This window comes from Lithobates pipiens, unplaced genomic scaffold (genome assembly GCF_037356315.1).
Source record: "Lithobates pipiens isolate NorthernLeopardFrog02 unplaced genomic scaffold, aLitPip1_a1.2 Scaffold_23, whole genome shotgun sequence".
In the NCBI taxonomy this organism is placed as follows: Eukaryota; Metazoa; Chordata; class Amphibia; order Anura; family Ranidae; genus Lithobates; species Lithobates pipiens.
In genome coordinates, this window is record NW_027507785.1 from 27,477,036 (window position 1) to 27,498,560 (window position 21,525).

The 21,525-nt window shown below is 43.3% G+C and overlaps 1 protein-coding gene across 12 annotated transcripts in view; it reads right to left on the reverse strand.

Moving 5' to 3' along the window:
* The window catches only part of TENM4 (teneurin transmembrane protein 4), a 2,098,843-nt gene that overhangs the window by 69,331 nt on the left and 2,007,987 nt on the right, over positions 1–21,525 (reverse strand). For 10 of the 12 annotated variants that reach the window (XM_077451390.1, XM_077451387.1, XM_077451388.1 and 7 more), the window contains 3 exons: positions 19,696–19,716; positions 12,032–12,264; positions 7,040–7,194 (listed from right to left, as the gene is read on the reverse strand). In XM_077451390.1, the coding sequence (XP_077307516.1) occupies positions 7,040–7,194; positions 12,032–12,264; positions 19,696–19,716 (409 nt within the window). The remainder of the gene's footprint in view (positions 1–7,039; positions 7,195–12,031; positions 12,265–19,695; positions 19,717–21,525) is intronic. The other 2 variants (XM_077451386.1, XM_077451384.1) reach the window with 1 other exon arrangement.

Genomic DNA, 21,525 nt, shown 5'->3' on the forward strand with positions numbered 1-21,525 from the left:
CTTTCAATCAGGTCTGCCTAAACAACTGACAGGCGGATCTGATTGGATAGCCGTGTGAAAGGGGCCTAATGGTCATCTTTTTTCTTAGTACTTTACAAAAGTGAGTTTATCACATCCGTTTAGATAATCCAAGTCAAATTTCAGGTCCTATAATAAAATTCGTTTTAATAAATCTTTATTGTTGTTGGGAAACGCGGCAGTTAAAATATCAACAAATCTATTTATTAACATTAACTCTACTTAAAAGTGGAAGTAAACCCCTCTATCGTTTTCAGTCAAGGAAGCCACCATCTTGGCCTCTAATAATTCTTCAACTGCCATAATGCTGCACATGTGATCAGTTATGACACCAGCCATTGGATGGTTTGAAAGTTTGCTTGAGAGCACAACCAATGTGAACATTAGCATTTCCAGAATGCCAGGAATGTGTTTTTTTGAAACTGGGTTTACTCTAGCTTTAAAGTGGTTGTAAACCCTTACAAACCACTTTGACCTACAGGTAAGCCTAGATTAAGGTTTACCTGTAGGTGCAAGAAATATCTCCTCAACCTATACGGTTTAGGAGATATTTACAAAAAGACAGGCACCGCTGTCTATGGCGCAGGCGCACTGAGCAGGCCGCAGATCACTGCGATATGCCGCTCGTGTCGGCCCCCGTGCACATGCGCGGAAGTGACGTCATCGCAGCTCCGGCGAATCACAGCGCCGGAGTAGCGAGACCTGGAAGCCACTCTACGGGATACATGGCAGCGGTAAAGATGAAAACGGAGAACCACTTTGGGGGCTTCGTTCTCAGGAAAGTTATTCATAATGAGCTAGTATTCTATGCAATGAGATCCAAATTATCGGGAAAAGAAGAAGAAAAAGAAAAAAAGAAAGAAAAAAAGGAAGGAGAAGAAGGAGATGGAGAAGGAGGAGAAAGAAAGAGGAAGAGGAGGGAGGAGGAGGGAAGATGGAGGAGGAAGGAGGGAGGGAGGGAGGGAGGAAGGAGGGAGGGAGGGAGGGAGGGAGGGAGGAAGGAGGGAGGGAGGGAGGAAGGAGGGAGGGAGGGAGGGAGGAAGGAGGGAGGGAGGAGGAAGGAGGGATGGAGGAAGGAGGAAGGAGGGAGGGAGGAAGGAGGAAGGAGGGAGGGAGGGAGGGAGGGAACGAGGGAGGGAGGGAGGGAGGAAGAAGGAAGGAGGAAGGAAGGAGGAAGGAGGAAGGAGGGAGGGAGGAAGAAGGAAGGAGGAAGGAGAAGGAAGGAGGGAGGAGAAGGAAGGAGGGAGGAAGGAGGGAGGGAGGAAGGAGGGAGGAAGGAGGGAGGGAGGAAGGAGGGAGGGAGGCAGGGATGGAGGGAAGGAGGGAGGGAAGGAGGGAGGGAGGGAAGGAGGGAGGGAGGGAAGGAGGGAGGGAAGGAGGGAGGGAGGGAAGGAGGGAGGGAAGGAGGGAGGGAGGGAAGGAGGGAGGGAGGGAGGGAGGGAGGGAGGGAGGGAGGGAAGGAGGGAGGGAGGGAAGGAGGGAGGGAGGGAGGGAAGGAGGGAGGGAGGGAGGGAGGGAGGGAGGGAAGGAAGGAGGGAGGGAGGGAGGGAGGGAGGAAGGAGGGAGGGAAGGAAGGAGGGAGGGAGGGAGGGAGGGAGGGAGGGAGGGAGCATTCACACTGGAGTGTCAGGAGCAGCTCTTTCAGGGTGCTTTGCAAGTACTATTTTTAGCGCTGTAGCGCCTGCAAAGCGCCCCAAGTGTGAAAGGGGTCTAAAAAAAGTGATGCTAGCAGCATTTTTGGAGTGGTGTGTATACCGCTCCTTCACCGCTCCTGCCCATTGAAATGAATGGGACAGCGCGGCTATACCGCCGGCAAAGCGCCGCTGCAGCAGCGCTTTGCATGTGGTTTTAACCCTTTAAATGAAAAGGGATTACCACTCCAGCCTCTCAGATACTCCACCAACGTATGACCCTAATAAGACACTCAGGTGCTGGCTCTGTGCAGTGTAGAAAAAAAAAAGATAAAAAGAAAAAAAAAAGAAGAATAAGCTGTTCCTGGATGGCCGCACGTGAGAGAAATGGCATCTTTATTGGTCAATAAAATCCAAATGCCATCACATATCCAATATGGAAAAACAGGATAAAAAGGCGAACGCGTTTCACGCCTTGTTCTGGTGCTTATTAAGCGCCAGAACAAGGCGTGCAACGCGCTCACTTTTTTATCCTGTTTTTCCATATTGGATATGTGACTGCATTTGTATTTTATTGACCAACAAAGATGCCATTTCTCTGACGTGCGGCCATCCAGGAACTTCTTTTTGGCGTTAACCCTTTCTCGGCTGCTAGCAGGATCGTAAAACCGCAACCCTAACGGTAAAATACCGCCGATAAAGTGGCACTAAAAATAGTTCAGTTTTACCGCCGGTGCCCACACTGTCCCAGTGTGAAAGGGGCCTAAATCTACCCCAGAGGGTTGCTCTGCTGCCAGAAAATAAAAAATTGTTGGCCGCATTTACCGATCTTAGAAGGTCCTCTTTTGAAGCAGTATTTTGTTTTCTAATGCTTCTTCATTTAAAGGTGACAGGTTCTCTTTTATAAGGGAAAAAAAAAGGGGTCATTAAAGAATTTTACCGCACAGACCGAAGCTATCATATGTCACCTCCGCCTAAATGTGACATTGCCTAAACATAACTAGCTAGCCCCTTCCCTCGGTGGCGGCCTGCCTGCGGGGGCCCCATCTATCGTCTAGTTCTGTCTTTTGCTCCTTTCCTGGCTGCCAGCCTACCGCGCCCCTCCAGTATCAGAACATTACATTTGTGCGGTTTGCTCATCAATAATGCATAGCCCCATAGCCAGCAATAATCTTCAGAGCAACGCTTACACTGCAGCTTTGTGCAAGGCTCGCTCTGAACCCGGCGGGGGGATGTTCAATTTTTAAACTCTGTTTCTTGTCATCGCTGCCAGTTAAATATTTCATAACCTTCACACCCCCCTCCTCAGCACCTCTGAGACCTGACCGCACAACCTCCCTAGTCATAAGTGATAAGATGGAGGAACTCTGGTGTTTCTGCCTGTCATGGAATATTACAAGGTCACCTGTCACGCAAAATGTTTTCGATTAAAAAAAAAAAAAAAAACTAAGGCAGATAGAGGTTATCCAGGTTAAAAGCTGAATTCCAGGGAAACTATGAAATACTTATAAAGGAGCTGTTTTAACGGTCAAAGAATATGTATTTCTGTCCATCCAGTTCTGTGATTTACACAGCTCAGTCCTGTCAGGCAAACCAGGAGACCCGGATTTCCCAGCTGCAGTTAGGTACCAGTTAAGAGTCGAATTGTGTGTTTCGATATTTAAAGAATCTTCACGTTCTTTCCTGAAGAAGCCATACGGCGAAACATGTAGAAAAACTTGAACGTGACTACAGTAAACCAAATCATTTATAGGAACTCATCCATGGCCATGAGTATACTGATGTCGTTTAATAAAAATTGTATATATTTTCCTTTTACATTTTGTTACTTTGCTTGTCTTGCACCTTGAAAGTCCCATATCTCCTGTATGTTCTTATCAGTTAGGAGGTCCTATCCCTTCCCCCACCCTGTGATTGGACAGTGAAAGGAGAAGCAGCAAACCAATGAGCTCATCCTTCTGTCCACTCTGCTCTCTACTGCTATTGGCATGTTCTCTGCTATCACATTAGCAGTGTGACACACCACATTGCTGAGGTCTGCTGTACAGGATCTGCAAGAGGCTGATATCAGGTCAAATGCAGGTACTTGGCTTAAAAAAAAAAGATGCAATGATATATTATTGATCACTGAATTATTTTGTGTTTGGTATGCACTGATAGGTGGCACTGACTGATGGCTGGCACTGAAAAGCTGCACTTATGGGCACTTTAATGCAGCCCTGATTGATGGCCTGGCATAATAAACGGCATGAATAATGATAGGAAAGGAAGCATTTTGCAATGTTATATGGCATATAGCATTGCAAAATCCTTCCTTCCATCATTCATGTAATTTATCATATAGTATATGCTGCAACACCCATCTTGGTACACCTTGCACTTGGCCGCAGTAAGCAGCAGCGGACATCTTGTTACACCCAGCTCAAACTATATGGGCCGGGTGTATCAAGATGTCTGCTGCTGGCTTACTGCAGCCGAGTGCAAGGTATACCAAGATTCTGATGGAACACGCGGCTGAACCCTGCACCCTGTCCCGGGCAGCTTACTTAGTTCCACTGCTGCCAGCCTGTTGAGGACTCACTCTCTGCTCCACCCTCTCTGCCTGCTGACTTCCGATTGCAAGCAATGCCTCCTCATTCCCAGGTATCGGATTAGGCATCGGGAGCATTTGTGCGAGGACAAGTACTCGTGCAAATGCTCGGTAATGGGACACCCTACTTTTTACCCTTTCCTCTAAACTAACTCCACCCTCCTTCTCCACAAACAGATACTTACCTTTGGTCTGGCAGCCACAGCTCCACTGTCTGTTTACATCCAGCGGTGAAAGTTTTCACTGCCGTGGCCGCACTATGGAACTAAACCCGTCAATTTAAAAATTAAAAAAAAACTTTACTTTCTTGGCATGCTGGCATTGCCAACTGTCACATTTGCGTGTGCTTTCAACCAAACTGTCAAATCATCAAATGGCAGCACCATGGCAGTTGCATATCAAAGACTAGATGGCAAATTCCTTTACTGAAAAAGGAAAGGAGGGTTTAGTTCTGCCTGAACCCATCGACTTAACAGTTACAAAAAAAGATAAATTCCCAGCACGTGATGGGAATGCAACTATCATATTGGTTGTGCTCTCAAACTAAAACCATCAAATGGCTGGTGTTATAACTGATCAGATGGACAGCATCATGGGAGTTGCAGATCAAACAGAGGCCAAAATGGCAGCTTCATTGGCTGAAAAGGATAGGAAGGTTTAGATCCGGTTTAAGTCCCTTGTTGAAAAACTGCAAGCAGATAGGCCCTTTATTGCAGAAGAGTCGTGCAATGTCTCTTCTGCAACAAAATAAATCTATTTGCCTGCTCTCAGTGTTCTTTAGCAGGTGCAGCTCAGATTATACTCCGGCACAGATCCTGTGTGTCGAAATAACTGAATTCCTGCACATGCACAGAAGTGACTTCATCCTGCTCGGGCCAATGAAGCGGGGTAGAAGATGTCAGTGCACGGGACCTCAGACCATTTACCAGTTGAGGACAGTGAAAAGATAGCGCTGCACGGGTAGGGTGATCTTACTGGTATTGTTAATTTAAAGAATTGATGTTGGTGTAAACCATTGGGGGCTCAACCTGTGGCTCTCCCGCTGTTGCAGAACTACAAGTCCCCTGAGGCCTTGCAAGCTGCTGACAGTTACAAGCATGACTCCCAAAGGCACAGGCACGATGAGACTTGAAGTTCCACAACAGTTGGAGGGCCAGAAGTTGGACACCCAAGGTGTAAACAATCTGGTTCTTAGGCAGGCAGCTTCTGCACCCCCAAAGGATCCCCAGTCTCCTTGGCCTATAGTGTAATGTAACGAGAACTGATATTGAAAGTGGTGTGGTGTTAAGAGGTCCAGATGCAACTTTAGTCCATTAAACGCCAGGGGTACAATTAAAAAAAGTATTCAAAGCCTTTCAGGGGTCCAGGCGCCCCCCCCCCCCTTTATCAGCCTGCTACCAAACAAGCTGCTTATAAGGTCGAAGCTTGTAATTCACGTTGGAAATGTAGGTCCAGTTTCCTTCTGTTTGTATGGCCTAGACTTAATTGACATTTAGTGGGATGAGTTAATTTCTCCCCTCCTTTATATATATATAGTTCTCCCTTGTGTTTGAGTGTAACTTTGGACCATATTGTTTATTTATGCTTTTTTACAGACATCGGTGCACTCACCCCTGATGATGTGGTAGGAAACCACGGAACATGCATCGGGCCAATTTTGATGCACCGTTTTATTTTAGTTATTTCATCCACTCCTAAGCTCCCCCACCATGTTGCTTTTTAAGCGATTCTTTATTATGGACAATTGTCCGACACCTCAATATGCTATCTCCAAGCTACTATGATTGTTTTTATGAATACCTGGTCAATAATATGTGATTGTTATGCCAATTTACTATGCATGTACTCATATTGCTATGTCATGTCTTTTAATAAATAAAACGTGTTTTTACATTGACTCATCTTTTAGCCATGCTAGATCTACCTCATTTAACGTCCCAAACCTTCTTTTTCTTGTATACAGATAGGGATGGAGCTGTGTGATCCCACACACCTCATTTCAAGTCCCAAACCCCCCCTTTTTGTGTTCCAGTTTGTTTCTGGTTTGTTCACATTGTTGCCAGCCAAACCCTGATGAAGATGGTGCTTGGACCACTGAAAAGGTGTTGGCCACTTTTTTGGATTGTACCCCTTACTTTTAATGGAATAAAGTTGTATGTGGACCACTTGGCAGTGGTGTGTTGCTTCAATTTCAGTTCTCAGACCATTGAAGTGGCCAGGGCAGTGAAGACGTCTATCACTGGAGGTAGACAACACAGTGTTAGACTTGAGCTAGTATCCACTTGTGGAGGGGGAGGAGTGGGTTAGTTTGGGGCTAAGGGAGGGGGCAAAAAAGTATAAGTGCACTTATCCATTAAGATGATTACAATCATATGTACAAGTTCACAACAAAGAAAAAAAAGTTCCTTCTAAAAGCTTTGCTACAGATCGACTAGCAATTTATCTTTACTGGCGTTCTAAATTGTCAGCGTGTGTCGTTCAGCAGCCGGATCCGAAGGAGGAGTGGACTTTTCAGCACTAGATGAAACAGCTTGCCTTAAACTATACCCTTCCCCCGTTCAGACTTATCTGTAGTCTAATAAGCAAAAACAAACGCCAACTTGTTTTTTTGATCTTGAGCTCTTTAAAGCACAGCATGACTCCGACTGCAACTAATTTGCAATCTGATACGACTCAAATCCTCTTACATTTCGGTTGCTGCAAATTTTAGGATATGGGGAGGGGGACTTTGCAGAGCTAGTTCATCTGGTTCGCTTTGTGAAACCCAAAGATCAAACCGAATGTTGCGACACAAGCGTACCTGGGAAATGTCCATGACGGAGTCGCAGCTCAGCGGTCTGGCTGAGGTCAGGTCGTTGGAGCCGAGCAAAGTGGAGATGATGCCGTTTTGGTCTATTCGGCGTATCATGGTGCCGTCCACGAAGTAGATGAGGCCAAACTTGTCAACGGTGATGCCTGGAGAAGGAGAGAGTGAGGTTAAACCGTGAGCTTGGCAAGCAAATAAAATTTGGCAACTTTTTTAAAATGGGAAATACCTGTCAAGATATAAAATCAAAACGTCTCTTCAAGAAGTTACAATATGCATTTCCTAGATGTATAACGTATGCAGTGTTACACAATTTTCCAAGCTGGTAGTCTTCATTATGCCCATACGTGTTCAAGGAGGGATGCCATAGATGGATGCTTACAATTAAACTTTACTGAACACAGCACATTCTGCACAGAACACTCATTGGATGCATTTTCAGTGACTAAGGGGTTAGCACTTCTGTCTAGCAGTACTAGGGTTGTCGGTTCAAATCCCAACCATGGCACTACCTATCTGGAGTTCTCTCTGGGCCTGCATGGGTTTTCTCGCACACTCCAAAGACATGCTATGCCAATAGGTTAACTGGCTCCTGTCTATATTGGCTCTAGTATATATATATGTATGAATGTGAGTTAGGGACCACAGATTGCAAGCTCCCTGAGGGCAGGGACTGATAAGAATGTAAGTGGGAATGATAGGTGGCACTGATGAGCACTGATAGGCAGCACTGATGGGCATTGAGCACTGATAGGCAGCATTGATGGCCACTGATGAGGAGGCACCGATAGGTGGCATTGATGAGCACTGATCGGCGGCACTATTAAGCTGCACTGGTAGGCAGCATTGATGAGCAATGATAGGCAGCATTGATGAGCACTGATAGGTGACACCGATGGGCACTGATGGACACCATTGAGGTGGCACTGATAGGCGGCATTGATGAGCATTGATAGGAGGTACTGACAGGCGGCATTGATGAGCACTGATGGGCAGCATTGATGAGTGATGATAGGTGGCACTGATAGGTAGAATTGATGAGTGCCATTGATGAGCACTGATAGGCAGCATTGATGGGCACTAATAGGCAGCATTGATGAGTACTGCTAGGTGGCACTGATAGGCTGCACTGATGATCAGGGCACTAGTTATCAGTGTAAACATATGTATGCCATTAAATGCCTCAAAGCTCTCTGGAAGAATCCAATTAATGAACAGGAAAATGACAATAATGGCAGCTGAATTCATTTATACGTTTGACCACAAACAATACAAATTTAATAATTATTTATTTTTCGACTCCCCTTGATAATTACCCATGTTAATCTTCTTTGCAGCACTATTACAAAAGACAGTTTAAATATAAGTTGTTCTCTATCCCTTTGACATAAAGCAATGTCATTTAGTTACTGTGTTAATTGTCATTGTGTGATTACTGCAGTCAGTTTTCAGCACATTACGATTAGAAGGACTTAACTGCAAATGGAGCCGCCAACAAAAAACAAGTCCTTCCCCAGGCTGCACGGATGACAATGCAGGCACACAGCATCGACCTGAACAGGGAATGTGGTCCATCATGTAGGACTATGGACTGGTGAACACTAGTGATGGCTACCAGTTCAATCAAATGTTGAATTGCGGCCAGAAAAAGACAGATGAGAGCTTTTCATCGGAAAATGCGACCATGTGTATGCTCTATCGGAATTTAGCTGTCCGAATTTCTGTCAGACAAAAATTGATAGCATGTTCTCAATTTTCCCGACGGAAAAACTTTCTATCGGTAATTCCGATCATGTGTATGCAATTCCGACACGCCAAAAATCACGCATGCTCAGATTCAACTACAAGACAGAAGCTATTGGCTACTGGCTATTGAACTTCCTTTTTCTAGTCCCGTCGTACATCACCGCGTTATAAACGCTCGGAATTCGGTGTGACCGTGTGTAGGCAAGACAGCTTGAGCCGAATTCCGTCGGGTAAACCATCAGAACTTTTTCCGGCAAGAATTTTGATCGTGTGTACGCGGCATAAGACAAGTTAGAAGCTCAAATAATAATGTAAGATCAACTCTCTGTTCATATAATTAATATACTGGAAGACAAAATTTTGAAGTGCAATGAAATTAATTATCCATCGCATCGGGGAGAGGGGGGGGCAACATAGCGGAGAGAGCTCCTGTTCTTGTGATCAGTGCTGGATTGAGATCAGTCTTAGGTAAGTATAAGGTGGAGCTGGGGGGGGGGGGGGGGGGTAAGGCCAAGGTAAAAAACCTTGGCCTTTAGAACCACTTTGAGGAGACCCTGTCACCAAGAATTTATTTCAACATCAAAACAACAATCTTCTTCTAAGATTAGATGTGCATTTAAGATATTTTATTCATCTTATTTACCTGTAAAAGCCTCCCTTGTGTAGATATCCAAAAACTTTTTGGACTGCTTCTGGGTGCCACCATCTTGGATGTGATGTCAACAGCTTCAGCAGACTCAGCGCTGTCACTCAAGTGACCCTCTACAGAAGCCATTCTCAACCAGGATTCCATGGAAGCGTAGGGTTCCTCCAGAGGTTGCTAGGGGCTGATTAACATCCCATCGGATGGGGCCTGCCTGGTTCCAGAGCCAATGCCACTTGGCAAAACCAGTAGCATGACACAATTATCTTTTAGCTGTTTTTAAGGGTGGCATTCTGTCTACCACTGTAGGGGAGACATTCTTCCTACCGACCCCATTGACCCCCAATGAGTTGGTTTAAGTAAGGGTTTCACGAGACTGAAATTTTTGTTTTAGGAGTTCCTGTGGCGTAAAATGGCTGAGAGAGTTTTTTCTATAGTATTCCCATTCACTTCTTCCCCAGCAGCTACAAAAAATGGTGTAAAGAAGTGAAGTGAGGGGCAGAGGTGCTTGGCCAGCACAGACAGTAACACCCAGAGGATTAAAAGGCTATAACAAGCAATAGGAGGAGGGGGGCTGTGATAAGAATTTGACTCTTTTGAAGTAGTTACAAACCGGAGAGTGCAAAATGTGGTGCAGCTCTGCATAGAAACCAATTAGCTTTCAGGTTTTATTGTCAAAGCTTAATTGAACAAGCTGAAGTAAGAAGCTGATTGGCTACCATGCACAGCTGTACCAAATCATTGTGCGCTAGTTTTAGTAAATCTCTTTATATGTATTGTAGAAGATACCCAACACATCTCTTCTGCATTAATAGCTTCTTAACGACCAAACATTTCTGAGCTGCATATGCGTATGTCACAGTATTATCTATACATAAAATCTTTATTATGATCCATATAAAATACAATAACTATCTATAAAAGGAAAAAAAAAAAAGGCCTGCAATCTATTAATCTAAAAACGTGGATAAAGAATGACACGGGACAGGGCGCTGCAATATTGAGTTCCTTAATCTTTAGACTTTCTGCTCTGGATCCGCGTCACGGTTTGCTGCCATGACAAAGTCTTTGCGGAGAACTTTTTCTTGAAAACGATCCCTTTGGAAATAGAAATTCAGAACGTGCAATTTTGCATATGGAGGAGACATTAGCTGTGGACAAGGAGTACAATTAAATTATGAAAATGTAGTCGAGGCTTCATATGGCTTGATTTAAAAGGCACTTGTGGTTTGGGAATGATTGAAGACAGCTACGTCAAGAGATTTTCTTTTTTTTTGGCGGGGAAGGAACAGTTTATGGTGCATTAAGTACATCTTTTTGTATGCAAATGTGAGTCCTCCTGCCATTTTGTGAAGAAACTGACTGAAAATCTGAGAAATAAACCTTACTGGATCAGATCTACCCCTTATGACCCATAAAGAGGAAAACGGGCCCAAAAAAATGAATTTTGCACTCACCATCAAAGCCTTTTCTTGAAGTCCATTGAGGGACACAGGAAGCCATTAACTGTGGGGTTATACTGCACAGTACTACATACTACAATGGCAAATGAAAAATCTTTAGGATAGCCCAGGAAAACCTCTTCTACTACAAGTATGGCTTTGTATCAAGCAGTACCAAGAGCATGATCATAAACGTAAAGGGGCGAGACCTGTTTTCCTAAATGGCCTTTTGCACTCAAATGTAGCACTAATCAAACAGCTGCTTTCAAACCCAAAAAGCAGCAAAAGGCTGAGTTTTACCTACTGCATCCCAATAGGACCTGATGCAGGCAAAGAAGCACAAAACATGCCAAATGCAACATCAAAATGGTCCCCAGTAAAATCCTAAAATGTATTATTTTTTTAAATCAGCATAGTTGATGGTACTTACAGTGAATAAGAAGTGTCCTTTGTGTTGGTGGCTGCTGTCTTATTTGAAATCGTCCAGCCTTTTGCCCACCCCCCCCAATGCCATAATCTTCTGGTGCTGAGCCACTGGACCTTTCGGGCTCTCATCAGGATTGCCAACTTTACCTGCCCTTTCCACTCCCCTCTTCCATTCATAGAAGCTGTACTATAGCTTACAGCAATGAAAAGGTCTCTATGAATAGAAGAGGTGGACCTTTCATTCATCCTCCCCTCCTCCATCCATCCAGCAATTTTCCTTTCTGGAAGCTATAGTACAGCTTCTGCGATTGGGGGGAAGAAGCTAAAAGAGGAGAGCATAGTCGACACTCTTGACAAGTGCCTATGACATGCTGAACGGCTGTTTAAAACCTGCAGTATTGGAAGATTATGGGGTTGGTTGGCAAAGAATGGAATATTTCAATGGAGCTAGAAGTCGCCAATGCAAGGAACACTTCTCATTCAGCGTAAGTAGTATCTCTTGTGCTTATTAGAAGCAAAATAACTAAACATAGGTTTTAAGTACGAATCCCCTTAGGTAAGATTGATGTGAGCTTTAATTGCACAATTGCAGGAAGATAACACCCATCTATGCATGTCCATAAATAGCCGCCAGGTACCCATATTGGAAATATCAGTCTTACATGAAGATACAAGGCTTTCCAAAATAATGAGCAGCTATATTTTTGGAACTTGCGAACCCAGCATTACCTCTAGGATTATTGAGTGAAGCTTCTGTGGCTTTCCCACCATCTCCGCAACGTGTGTCATCAAACGGAAGGCACTGATCTCCTGTCCCGGCCACTACTTCCGAATTCTTCACAATGTCCTTCATCGCTGTGTTAGACTTGACTCTGTAGACCCGGCGGCTGTTGGTGTCAGAGAGAAGGATGGCGCCCGTGACTGGGTCTGTGGCCAGGTAATATTTGTGTGCCGGGCTGTGGCTGCAATAAGTTGAAGGAACACGTCAGGATTGGGATCTGGAGACACAATGATACCACTAAACTTTGACCTCATCATTTTCTATATTACAAAGAAGTACCAAAAATATTTGCCCCTGGGATTTTATGGATTTTTTTTCTTCTAGTCTTATGGATTTATTTACAGACATTCTACCAGCAACATCAAACTCCAAATGAATTGAACCTTGTTTCATGAAACAGATTGAGATATTTTCCACCATCTGGAGTTGTCTTACAACTGTATTTTGTACCCTAGCATGTAGAAATGTATAGCTGTATTTTGGAACAATCTTATGTGATATCTCTGCCTTGCTTTGATGCACTTCTCTGTTTTTAACATCTGTATTGGATATTTGTAATAACGAATATGACCTTTTATATTTTCTATTTGACTTTTGGCCTTAATAAAATCTGAGGGGGCAAATATTTTTGGTATTTCTTTTTAGGTGTAGCTACGGTATGGAGGTAATTACGTCTCTGTCGTAGGCGCTGTACACCTATCATTTTCTCTCTGCCTTCGTGGGGAAGGATGCCAAGCAAATATAGAAAGGTTTTATTTTTTTGTTTTTTTAACCATAACATTGTTATTTAAAGCTAGATTAGGGTTTCTCAGCCAGGGTTCCTTGGAACCCCAGAGTTCCTCCAGAGGTTCTTAGGGGTTCAATGAGAACTGAAAACTTCTCCCTCTCAGATTAGTTCCCACTGACACCATTGATCTCTTTTAGCTATCTGTAAGGGGTTAATTCTTCCCAATGACCACAAGTGTAAGGAGCACTCTTCCCACTGACCATCACACTAAATGTATAATGAGTTGTAGATGTAGTAATTTTTAGCAAGGGTTCCCTGAGACCAGACAATTATTTCCAGGGTTCCTCTGTGTTGAAAAGGTTGAGAAAGGCTGAGCTAGACTGTAACAATATCTTCATACTGGTTCACCACATGCAAGCTGAAAGCGAAAGAACACTTTACATGGAAGTTTTAGCTGATAAACAGGAAGGAAAGGTGGAAATTTTAGCTGAGAAAGTGAGAGGGAATCCAAAGTGTTGTGGTTGTCCCAGGAATAAGAGGGATTCCAACTGAGACAAAGGTCAGAGGTGGGTTTTGACCCTTATTTGGAAAGATATCCACCAATTTCCTGTTGTGTTCCTGTAGACAGGAAATGCAAGAAAATCTCCTTGCTACTCTATCCAAAGCTAAAACCAAACACACTGGCTGGATTTTTAATTCAATGACAACTAAAAACTATTAAAACCATTTCTATGAAAAAAGCCCAATGGCCTTCTAACGGCTGTGTGTAATTTTAGCAAATAATCAAAAGGACGATGTGATGTCTGAACGCAAAGAATTTTAAGGATAAACAAGCCGTTACAACACGAAATAACAGAGACAGCTGGAATGGAGTAATTAAACTGATATACAAGACCACAACAGAACCTCCCTGAGACTAAACAGGATCACGCAGAGTTTTATTGTACATGAACTAGACTTCGGAGTGTACAAGAGATTTGACTTCTGAAACTGGGTGAACTTGATAAATCCCACAACAGTATTTAAACAACTTCCTGAGCACACCGACACAAATGGAGTTCAGCGAGGGTTGAAACCACACAGGCTGCGTTCTGGGGACACTTAAATACTCATGTTCCAAAGCCGGGCTTTTCATACCGCTGGGTCCTAACCTTCTAAAGGCCTCTGGATGGGTAATGGGAAAATTATTAGGCAAAGTGAATGCTATTTGCTCTGCACTCTGGCTAATTTTAGTGTGACAGTGAGGCTTTTTAGGCTAAGAAATGTTCTGCCCTTGGTATGTTATTCATCCATCAATTTAAGTTATGGATGCTCTTTTACATTTTATTAACTTAAAGTGATTGTAAGGGTTCATTTTTTTAAAATAATAAACATATCATACTTACCTCCACTGTGGAGTTTGTTTTGTACAGGGTGGCCCCCCGAACCTGCTCTTCTCGGGTCCCCCGGCAGCTCCTCACCACATCAGATAACCCCCTAGGAGAAACGCTTCCCCGAGGAGGTTATCTTGCGGGCGCGCTCCCAAGTCCAGCATATCTATAGCTGCCGAATGTGTGACTCACCCCCCCCCCCCCCGGTGCCCACGTCATTGGATTCAATTCACAGCAGCGGGAGCCAATGGCTGCACTGCTATCAATCTATCCAATCAAGAGCTGAGAACCCCAGGCAGAGACAGCGCGTCCCCGGTGAGTCAAGTTCTAAGGCTCAGGTAAGTAAAACAGGGAGGCTGGGGGCCGGTCACTGCCAGGTGTTTTTTCACGAAGGTTTACAACCCCTTTAAAGCTCAACTCCAGACTAAGTACATATTGTCTACATACAAGAAAGATGTGTAGTGGGTGGCCTAAATGGCTTTCTCCCACCCAGCATCCCTTCATTGAAAAGCCATAGGAGACAGCTGAATGGCGGCTGCATCCATTCACATGCAGACACTATTCCGGTAAAAATGGGCACAACGGGAGATATGTCCATCTATATTTTAAGGGAGAGTAAGGGAGTAGAGTAAGGGAGGCTTATAACCCATCAGATTTTTTTTTTTCCACCATCTGCGTCCCATTGCAGAGATTTCCCTTTACTTCCTGTACCATAGCCAAACAGAAAGTGAGAAGAAATCCCTGCAAATTATGGGAAATCCTGGGGAACCCCCAAAGTCACCATAACTAGTGTCCCCATTGGAAGATGTCCTCTTTATTACTTTTCTGGGGACAAACCAAAAGTTGGGATTTTCTTTCACTTTCACTGATAATGGTAAACAGGACAAACAGAGAGGGTAAATCTCCTTAACGGGTTTGCCTTTAGTTATACATTAAATTGGCCATAAGTAACATGAGATGCTCCAAATGTTGACTAAAAACCAAACTGTGCTATTCCTTGCCTTGGGATTTGTTTTACCATCAGAATTTAGCTGCCTTGACACCTCCTCTCTCACCGTAAATAACTGTCAGAACTTTGAGGGACCTATGAAATGCTAAACTCATCCTCGGCAATGAGCAAAGTTTCCAAAACACAGTGCGACCAATGCTGACTGGGAGCATCCATCGGCCTACCCACCTAATACACTGCTAGCCAAGACTGGTGGATTTCATAGTAGAGATTTTCTAATGACAAGGAAATATTACACCCATCCATCAATATTTCTTAAATAAACGGCGAAGGAGCTAAGTACCCATGAAAGACACATTGTAATCGAGGGTTTAATATTTCAGCTCATTGCCATTTCAGAGAGGTGGGAAAAAACGAGAAGCAGCACCCTCATCAATCACGTCCTACGGTAGATATCGCAGTGAGCCGGGCAATTAAGCAGCCATCCTCCGTCTTAAATTAGGGGATTCCAACCATAAGGGGCCTGGCTGACGTAACCATCCCACATCCTTCCTTCTATCCATAACGGCATGCAGAATGCTAATCTGGTGACAAAGTGTGGTACTCCAAGACCTACACAGGGGCATCACAATCTCTACCGATGATTAATTACATTAGGGCACATCTCAACAGTTTAGCCAGCATAATCTCCTTCTACAATTAAAGGAACATTTTTATAGCAAGTACATACTTTGAATTAGTGCACATTAAAAAATTCACCTTAAATATATATTTTTAGATTACAAAAGCTGGTGGATGGTATGTCCTAATAGATAAGGCACCTCACTGAACGATTGATCAGCATAGTATCCAATGTCCTGTTTAATCCCTACCCCTAAGTCCCAACCCCGCCGTAGGGAGAGGGGAAAGAAATGAAGAGGGGGAGAAAAATGGGGGGAGGGAGGGAAAAAGGAGTAGAGAAAAAGAGAGAAGGGGGAGGGGGGCAGGGCTTGGGGTTAGGACTTAGGGGTAGGGATTAAACAGGACATTGGATACTATGCTGATCAATCGTTCAGCGATTATGCTGTAAGATATGTGTATATTCTGTTTATATGAAAAAAAACTTTTTGTGATTGTTCTCTTTTCCCGTTTAGAGTCAAAATAATTTCTGTTATATTCTATCCCCCTGATGAAGCCAATGTTTTGGTGAAACTAGTAGGGAAGAATTGACCTGCTACTACCCATTCAGCATCTCTGGTGTCAGTCAACAGAATAACTGTATAGTGCTCCATTTCTATAATGTGTTTCTAATTTTTGTATTGTTTGGTTTTTAAACTTTATATAATTAAAATGTGATGTTTTTCATTATATTATTTGTGCTTGATTGTCGTTGACACCGTTATAATCCTCTTCCCTTTGCTCTGTATTATACATTTTTTAGATGTTTAATCTCCATTATTTTTGCAAAGCAACCACTAGAGGGGGCTCAGCAACTGACTCACTCAACTAACTTAACAGTAGCTAAGCAACTAAGCTTAACAGCAGCTGAGATGCCAGCCGCACAGGGAGTGCATTGTTTTCAATGACCCAACTGACTCAATGTATTGAAGCTGCTGCACACTTTGGAAGGTGTATGTTCAACATGCAAAGTGTCAGGCAATAAGGTGAACATGTGTTTAAGGCTGTATTTAAAAAAAAAAAAAAAAAAAAAAACAGAGCAATTTAACCTTTGAAACTGCATGTAGGTTATAATTTATTTCAATTAATCATCAAACCCATCTAGTGACCATAATGCAATATTTGCTGATTTACTGTATTCTGAATGAGTGAAAAACATTTGACCTGCACAGAAAATAGACTAATAGCAATATTGTTTGCCTCCACTCACAGAGAACAAATGTTCATGCAATACAAGACTTAAAGTGGTAATAAAACCAAAGCAAATATATTCTAATAAGAAAAAAAAAGTTTTATTTAAATATTAAAATTCACCTTAAAAGTCACAAATATAAAATGACAAATTAAAGTGAGAAAATAAAATCCCCCTACAGTGGGGTCCCCTTACACTATAAATAGTTAAAAGGTTGGATACCCCATTGCAAGGCAAATTCTATGCTGCCCAGAGTGGGGCTTTAACCTTTTCTCAGAAAAAGGGGAGGTACCTGCACCATAACATCGAAGAAGAAATACCCCCAAAGTCTACTAGGAAACCGACACTTGTGGAAGTGTCGATTTCAGGCGTCACTGGCCTCAAGGTCACTACAGGACACAGCGGTAATGAAGGGGTCAGTGAGAGGAACCAGTGAGTGATTTGGGGGACACAGGAGATCAACACCTCCAAAAGTGTTGGTTTCCCCACAGATTTTGGGGGATGCATCTTCATAAACAAAGCGGTATTTGGAAGCAAGCGCGTTAAAAGAACAGGTCATATTTTTCCATTCTTTTTCAAAGGTCAAACGTTAATCTGGTATTTTATATTTAGATATAATGAGCCATGACGGCGCTGCAAATACAGGATAAAGAAGTAAAGCAACACTGCCAGTCCGGGGTGCCACAAACAGCATTGCCAACATAAAAACAACACATGAAATGCAAGAAAAGGCTAAAATAAAAGCATTAATTCAGTATAAAAGCACCCAAAACCAAGGAATAGACTTAAAATTAATTTATCATATATTGCTATCTATACAAGAATACAGCCTTTTCATTTTTTCTTTTTATATAAGAAGAGGAACAAGATCAGTTAAACACAAAACAATTTTTTTTACTTTTTGTGGTTAAAATATAAACTTATATGGTAATGTTGCTATGTACCATATTGATTCATGTAAATTGAGATTTTCAATGACAGGTCCACTTTAATAGTTCCATAGTTAGTAAGGTTGAATAAAGACACCAGTCCACCCAGTTCAACCTGAGTGAGTGTCTACAATTGTCCCCATCCCTGTACATCGCACACTCACATTGGTCCCTACCCTCAAGGAGCCCACGATCCAAGGTCCCCATTCATATACTAGGGCCAATTTTGGACAGAAGCCAATTAACCTACCAGCATGACTTTGGAGTGTCGGAGGAAACCGAAGTAACCGGAGGCCACCCACGCAGGCACAGGGAGAACATGTAAACTCCAGGCAGGTAGTGTCATGGTTGGGATTTGAACCAGTGACCCTTCTTACTGCTAGGCGAGAGTGCTAATCACTGTGCTGCCCAAATGTTGACCATCAATTGAAAATGGTTTGTTTTCTTAATTTCCTTATAGTAAAAGTTTTTTTTTTTTTTTTAAAGCTGAACTCTGTGATTTAAAAAAAATGTATATATAAAATACTTACCTCTACCCTCGCTCAGGCAGGCTTCCACCATGCTGAGCAACCAGTCTCCCAAAGCCTCCTCTTCTTTAAGGCAATCCAACTGGTGGTTAAACTGATCTCACCACATACAATGCAGGACCAATAGTCCTGCACTGTATGTGAGAACAGCCAGTGCCCACCCATAACCCAGGTTGTCGAAGAGGAGAGCACCAGAGCGAGGAATAAGGTAAGTATCTATAACTTATTTCTCTACTCCTAGACTAAAGCAGGCCATAGTTGGTTCGAATGTCAGCCGGTTTAGCAGGGACCAGCCAAGATTCCATCCATGCATGGGCAGGATGACTGTACACAAGTCCAGTCATCCATCCACTTGGGTATAACCAGCCAGGGCCATCTTTAACACAGGGCAAAAGGGGCAGCTGCCCCAGACCCAGTCATTGTTGTAGGGCCCAAAAGAGCTGCCTCTTGAGCCCTGCACTGCCCCGAAATATTTGATAAATGGATTCAGGAGGGCCCAATCAATATTAAAGATGGCCCTGCAACCAGCATGTTGGATTTCTAGCATGCGACTGTCGCCAGCGGCTATAGCCACTAGCAATAAGCACTGTGCTCTCCCGGCAGGGGCAGCTTCCCACTCCCCGGGAGGGATTCACCCATCAACAATGACTGTGCAATCTGCAGGAAAGAAAATCACATCATCTATGGCCTGCCTTAGTGAGCATTAAACCCTTGCAGTTTGGTGGGGGCCCTACTGGAATAGTACTATTTTTTTTTTTTTAAATCCCGGAGTTCAGCTTTAAAAAACAACTCCAGGAAAATGATGCTGTGATCCAGCTTGCAACTGAGTTCAATAATCTCGGGGAGGAGAAAGTACTGACGTAGGTTACCCTTTGGAATGTAAAATATGTCTCACATGTTACAGTTGAGTGCTGGGCTGTTGGACTGGAGTTAAAACCTGCGTTGGTGAGCTTTTGTTTATACCTAAAAGATTTTGCATCCCTATGCAAGTCTATAGGAATGTAAAACCCATCGGAAGCAGGCCAAGTACAGGTTAGAAGGTGGCCAACTGAAGGTCAATGAACTCTGAACGATCTCAGAAGCTTCTCCAACGGATGCCATCGAAACAAGCACACAGCCTATAGAAATACGTACTATAAGCTTTTCTTACTCTTTGAAAGCTTATAATATACATTACAAAACAACTGGACAGTATTAGCATTATTTAGCGCCACAAACACAGGAAGCTGCAGGACAATACAGAGAGGACAGGTTCTCTTACCTATGTCTGGAATCTTTATTTCTGAGAGGTGGCAAGAGAAATAAGGAAAAACAATGTTACTAACAGACAGGAAGAAGAGACAACAGTTATTGACCTAAAGAAGAGAGAAAGGAAATCCTAGAGAATCAAACTCATGTCTGCCCATAGCAACAAAACAGCTTCTTCTTTTTCCTATGATGCCAAAGCCAGTTAGAGAACTGCATGGAGAATTTGCTATAGGCAAAGTAAACCGTTCATAGGGTCTATTGTACGAAACCATTGGATTGAATATAATTATGAGGCGGAAGTCCTGGAATTTCTTCAACAATTCTGAAACCGTGGGGCTAACAGTGTGTGAGGTTGAAGGAAAGCTTTGATGATATGGAGAGTACACACAATGGTGAATGCGAAGATAAAATGACTCCATTGTATGTGAGAAAGCCATGATGAAGCTTCAAATACTCGGGCAACACAAAAGAACTGAAAATGTGGGAATAACAAGATAGTGCCAAAGTGGGAATGCAATGGCAGTATCACAAATGTAGAGGCACCATGACAATACTATTACAGGGGCACCAATTCTAGCAATATGAACAACTGTGGATACCATGAGAGTACTGCTAAAACTGGGTGCCATTAAAGAATTTCCAAAAAGGAGCATGCAATCTGGCATTAAGCATAACACAAGAGCTCCATTATAGTACTTCTAATGTGGGAAGCCATGATAGTATTGGCAATATGGAGGAGCCATGACAGTTCTGCAAATGAGAGGAAGCTATCATGGCAATGCAAAGTTGACTGTACTCACAGTAGTACTGTCAGTGTGGAGGCCATGACATTAGAGCGAAGTTGAAAGTGCCATGACAGTGCTACAAATTAGAGGAAGCTATGATGGTAATGCAAAATTTACTGTACCCACAGCAGTACTGTCAGTGTGGAGGCCTCATGATAGCATGGGCAAGATGAGGCTCCCATAACAGTTGTTACAATGGTGGGGGGGACTAATTCCAATGTACCATGCCAGTACTGTCAATGTTGAGGGCTCATGACCATACGGGCACGTTGAGTCTTATGACAGTGCTTACAACGGTGGTGGGGGTTAATGCCAAAGGGGCGTTAGAGTACTGTCAGTTTGGAGACCTCATGACAATATGGGCAAGGTTATAATCTTATATGAATGAAAAAGGTGGATGGGAATAATGGCAGTATACCATGACAGTGCTGTCAGTGTGGAGGCCCCAGGATAGCTCAAGCAACATGGGTGTCCAGTGCACACACTGATGGAGGGGACGAATGCTAATGTACCATGACATTACTGTCAGTGTTAAGGCATCATGACAGTAGAGCCAAGGTCAGAGTCCTATGACAGTGCTTGCAATGGTGGAGGGAACTGATGTCAATGTGCCATAATAGTACTGAAATGGTGGAGGCCTTATGACAATACAGCCAAGGTTGGAATCCTATGAAAACGCTTGCAATGGTGGAGGGGACTAATGCCAATGTGCCTTAACAAGAACTGACATTGTGGAGGCCTCATCACAATGCAGCCAAGGTCAGAGTCCTATGACGGTGCTTGCAATGGTGGAGGGATATAATGTCAATGTGCCATAACAGTGCTGACATTATGCAGGCCTCATGACAATGGAGGCAAGGTGAGGGTCCTATGACGGGGTTTATTCTAATCGAAGGAAACTAATGCCAATGTGCCATGACCATATTGTTAAGATGATTGCACCATGACAGTACTGTCAAGGCAGAGGCACCTTGACAGTATGGCAAAAAGAAGAAAGCCAAATGTCAGGTACCAAGAAATTAAAAATATAAGATGACAGAGACAAGATAAGACAAGAC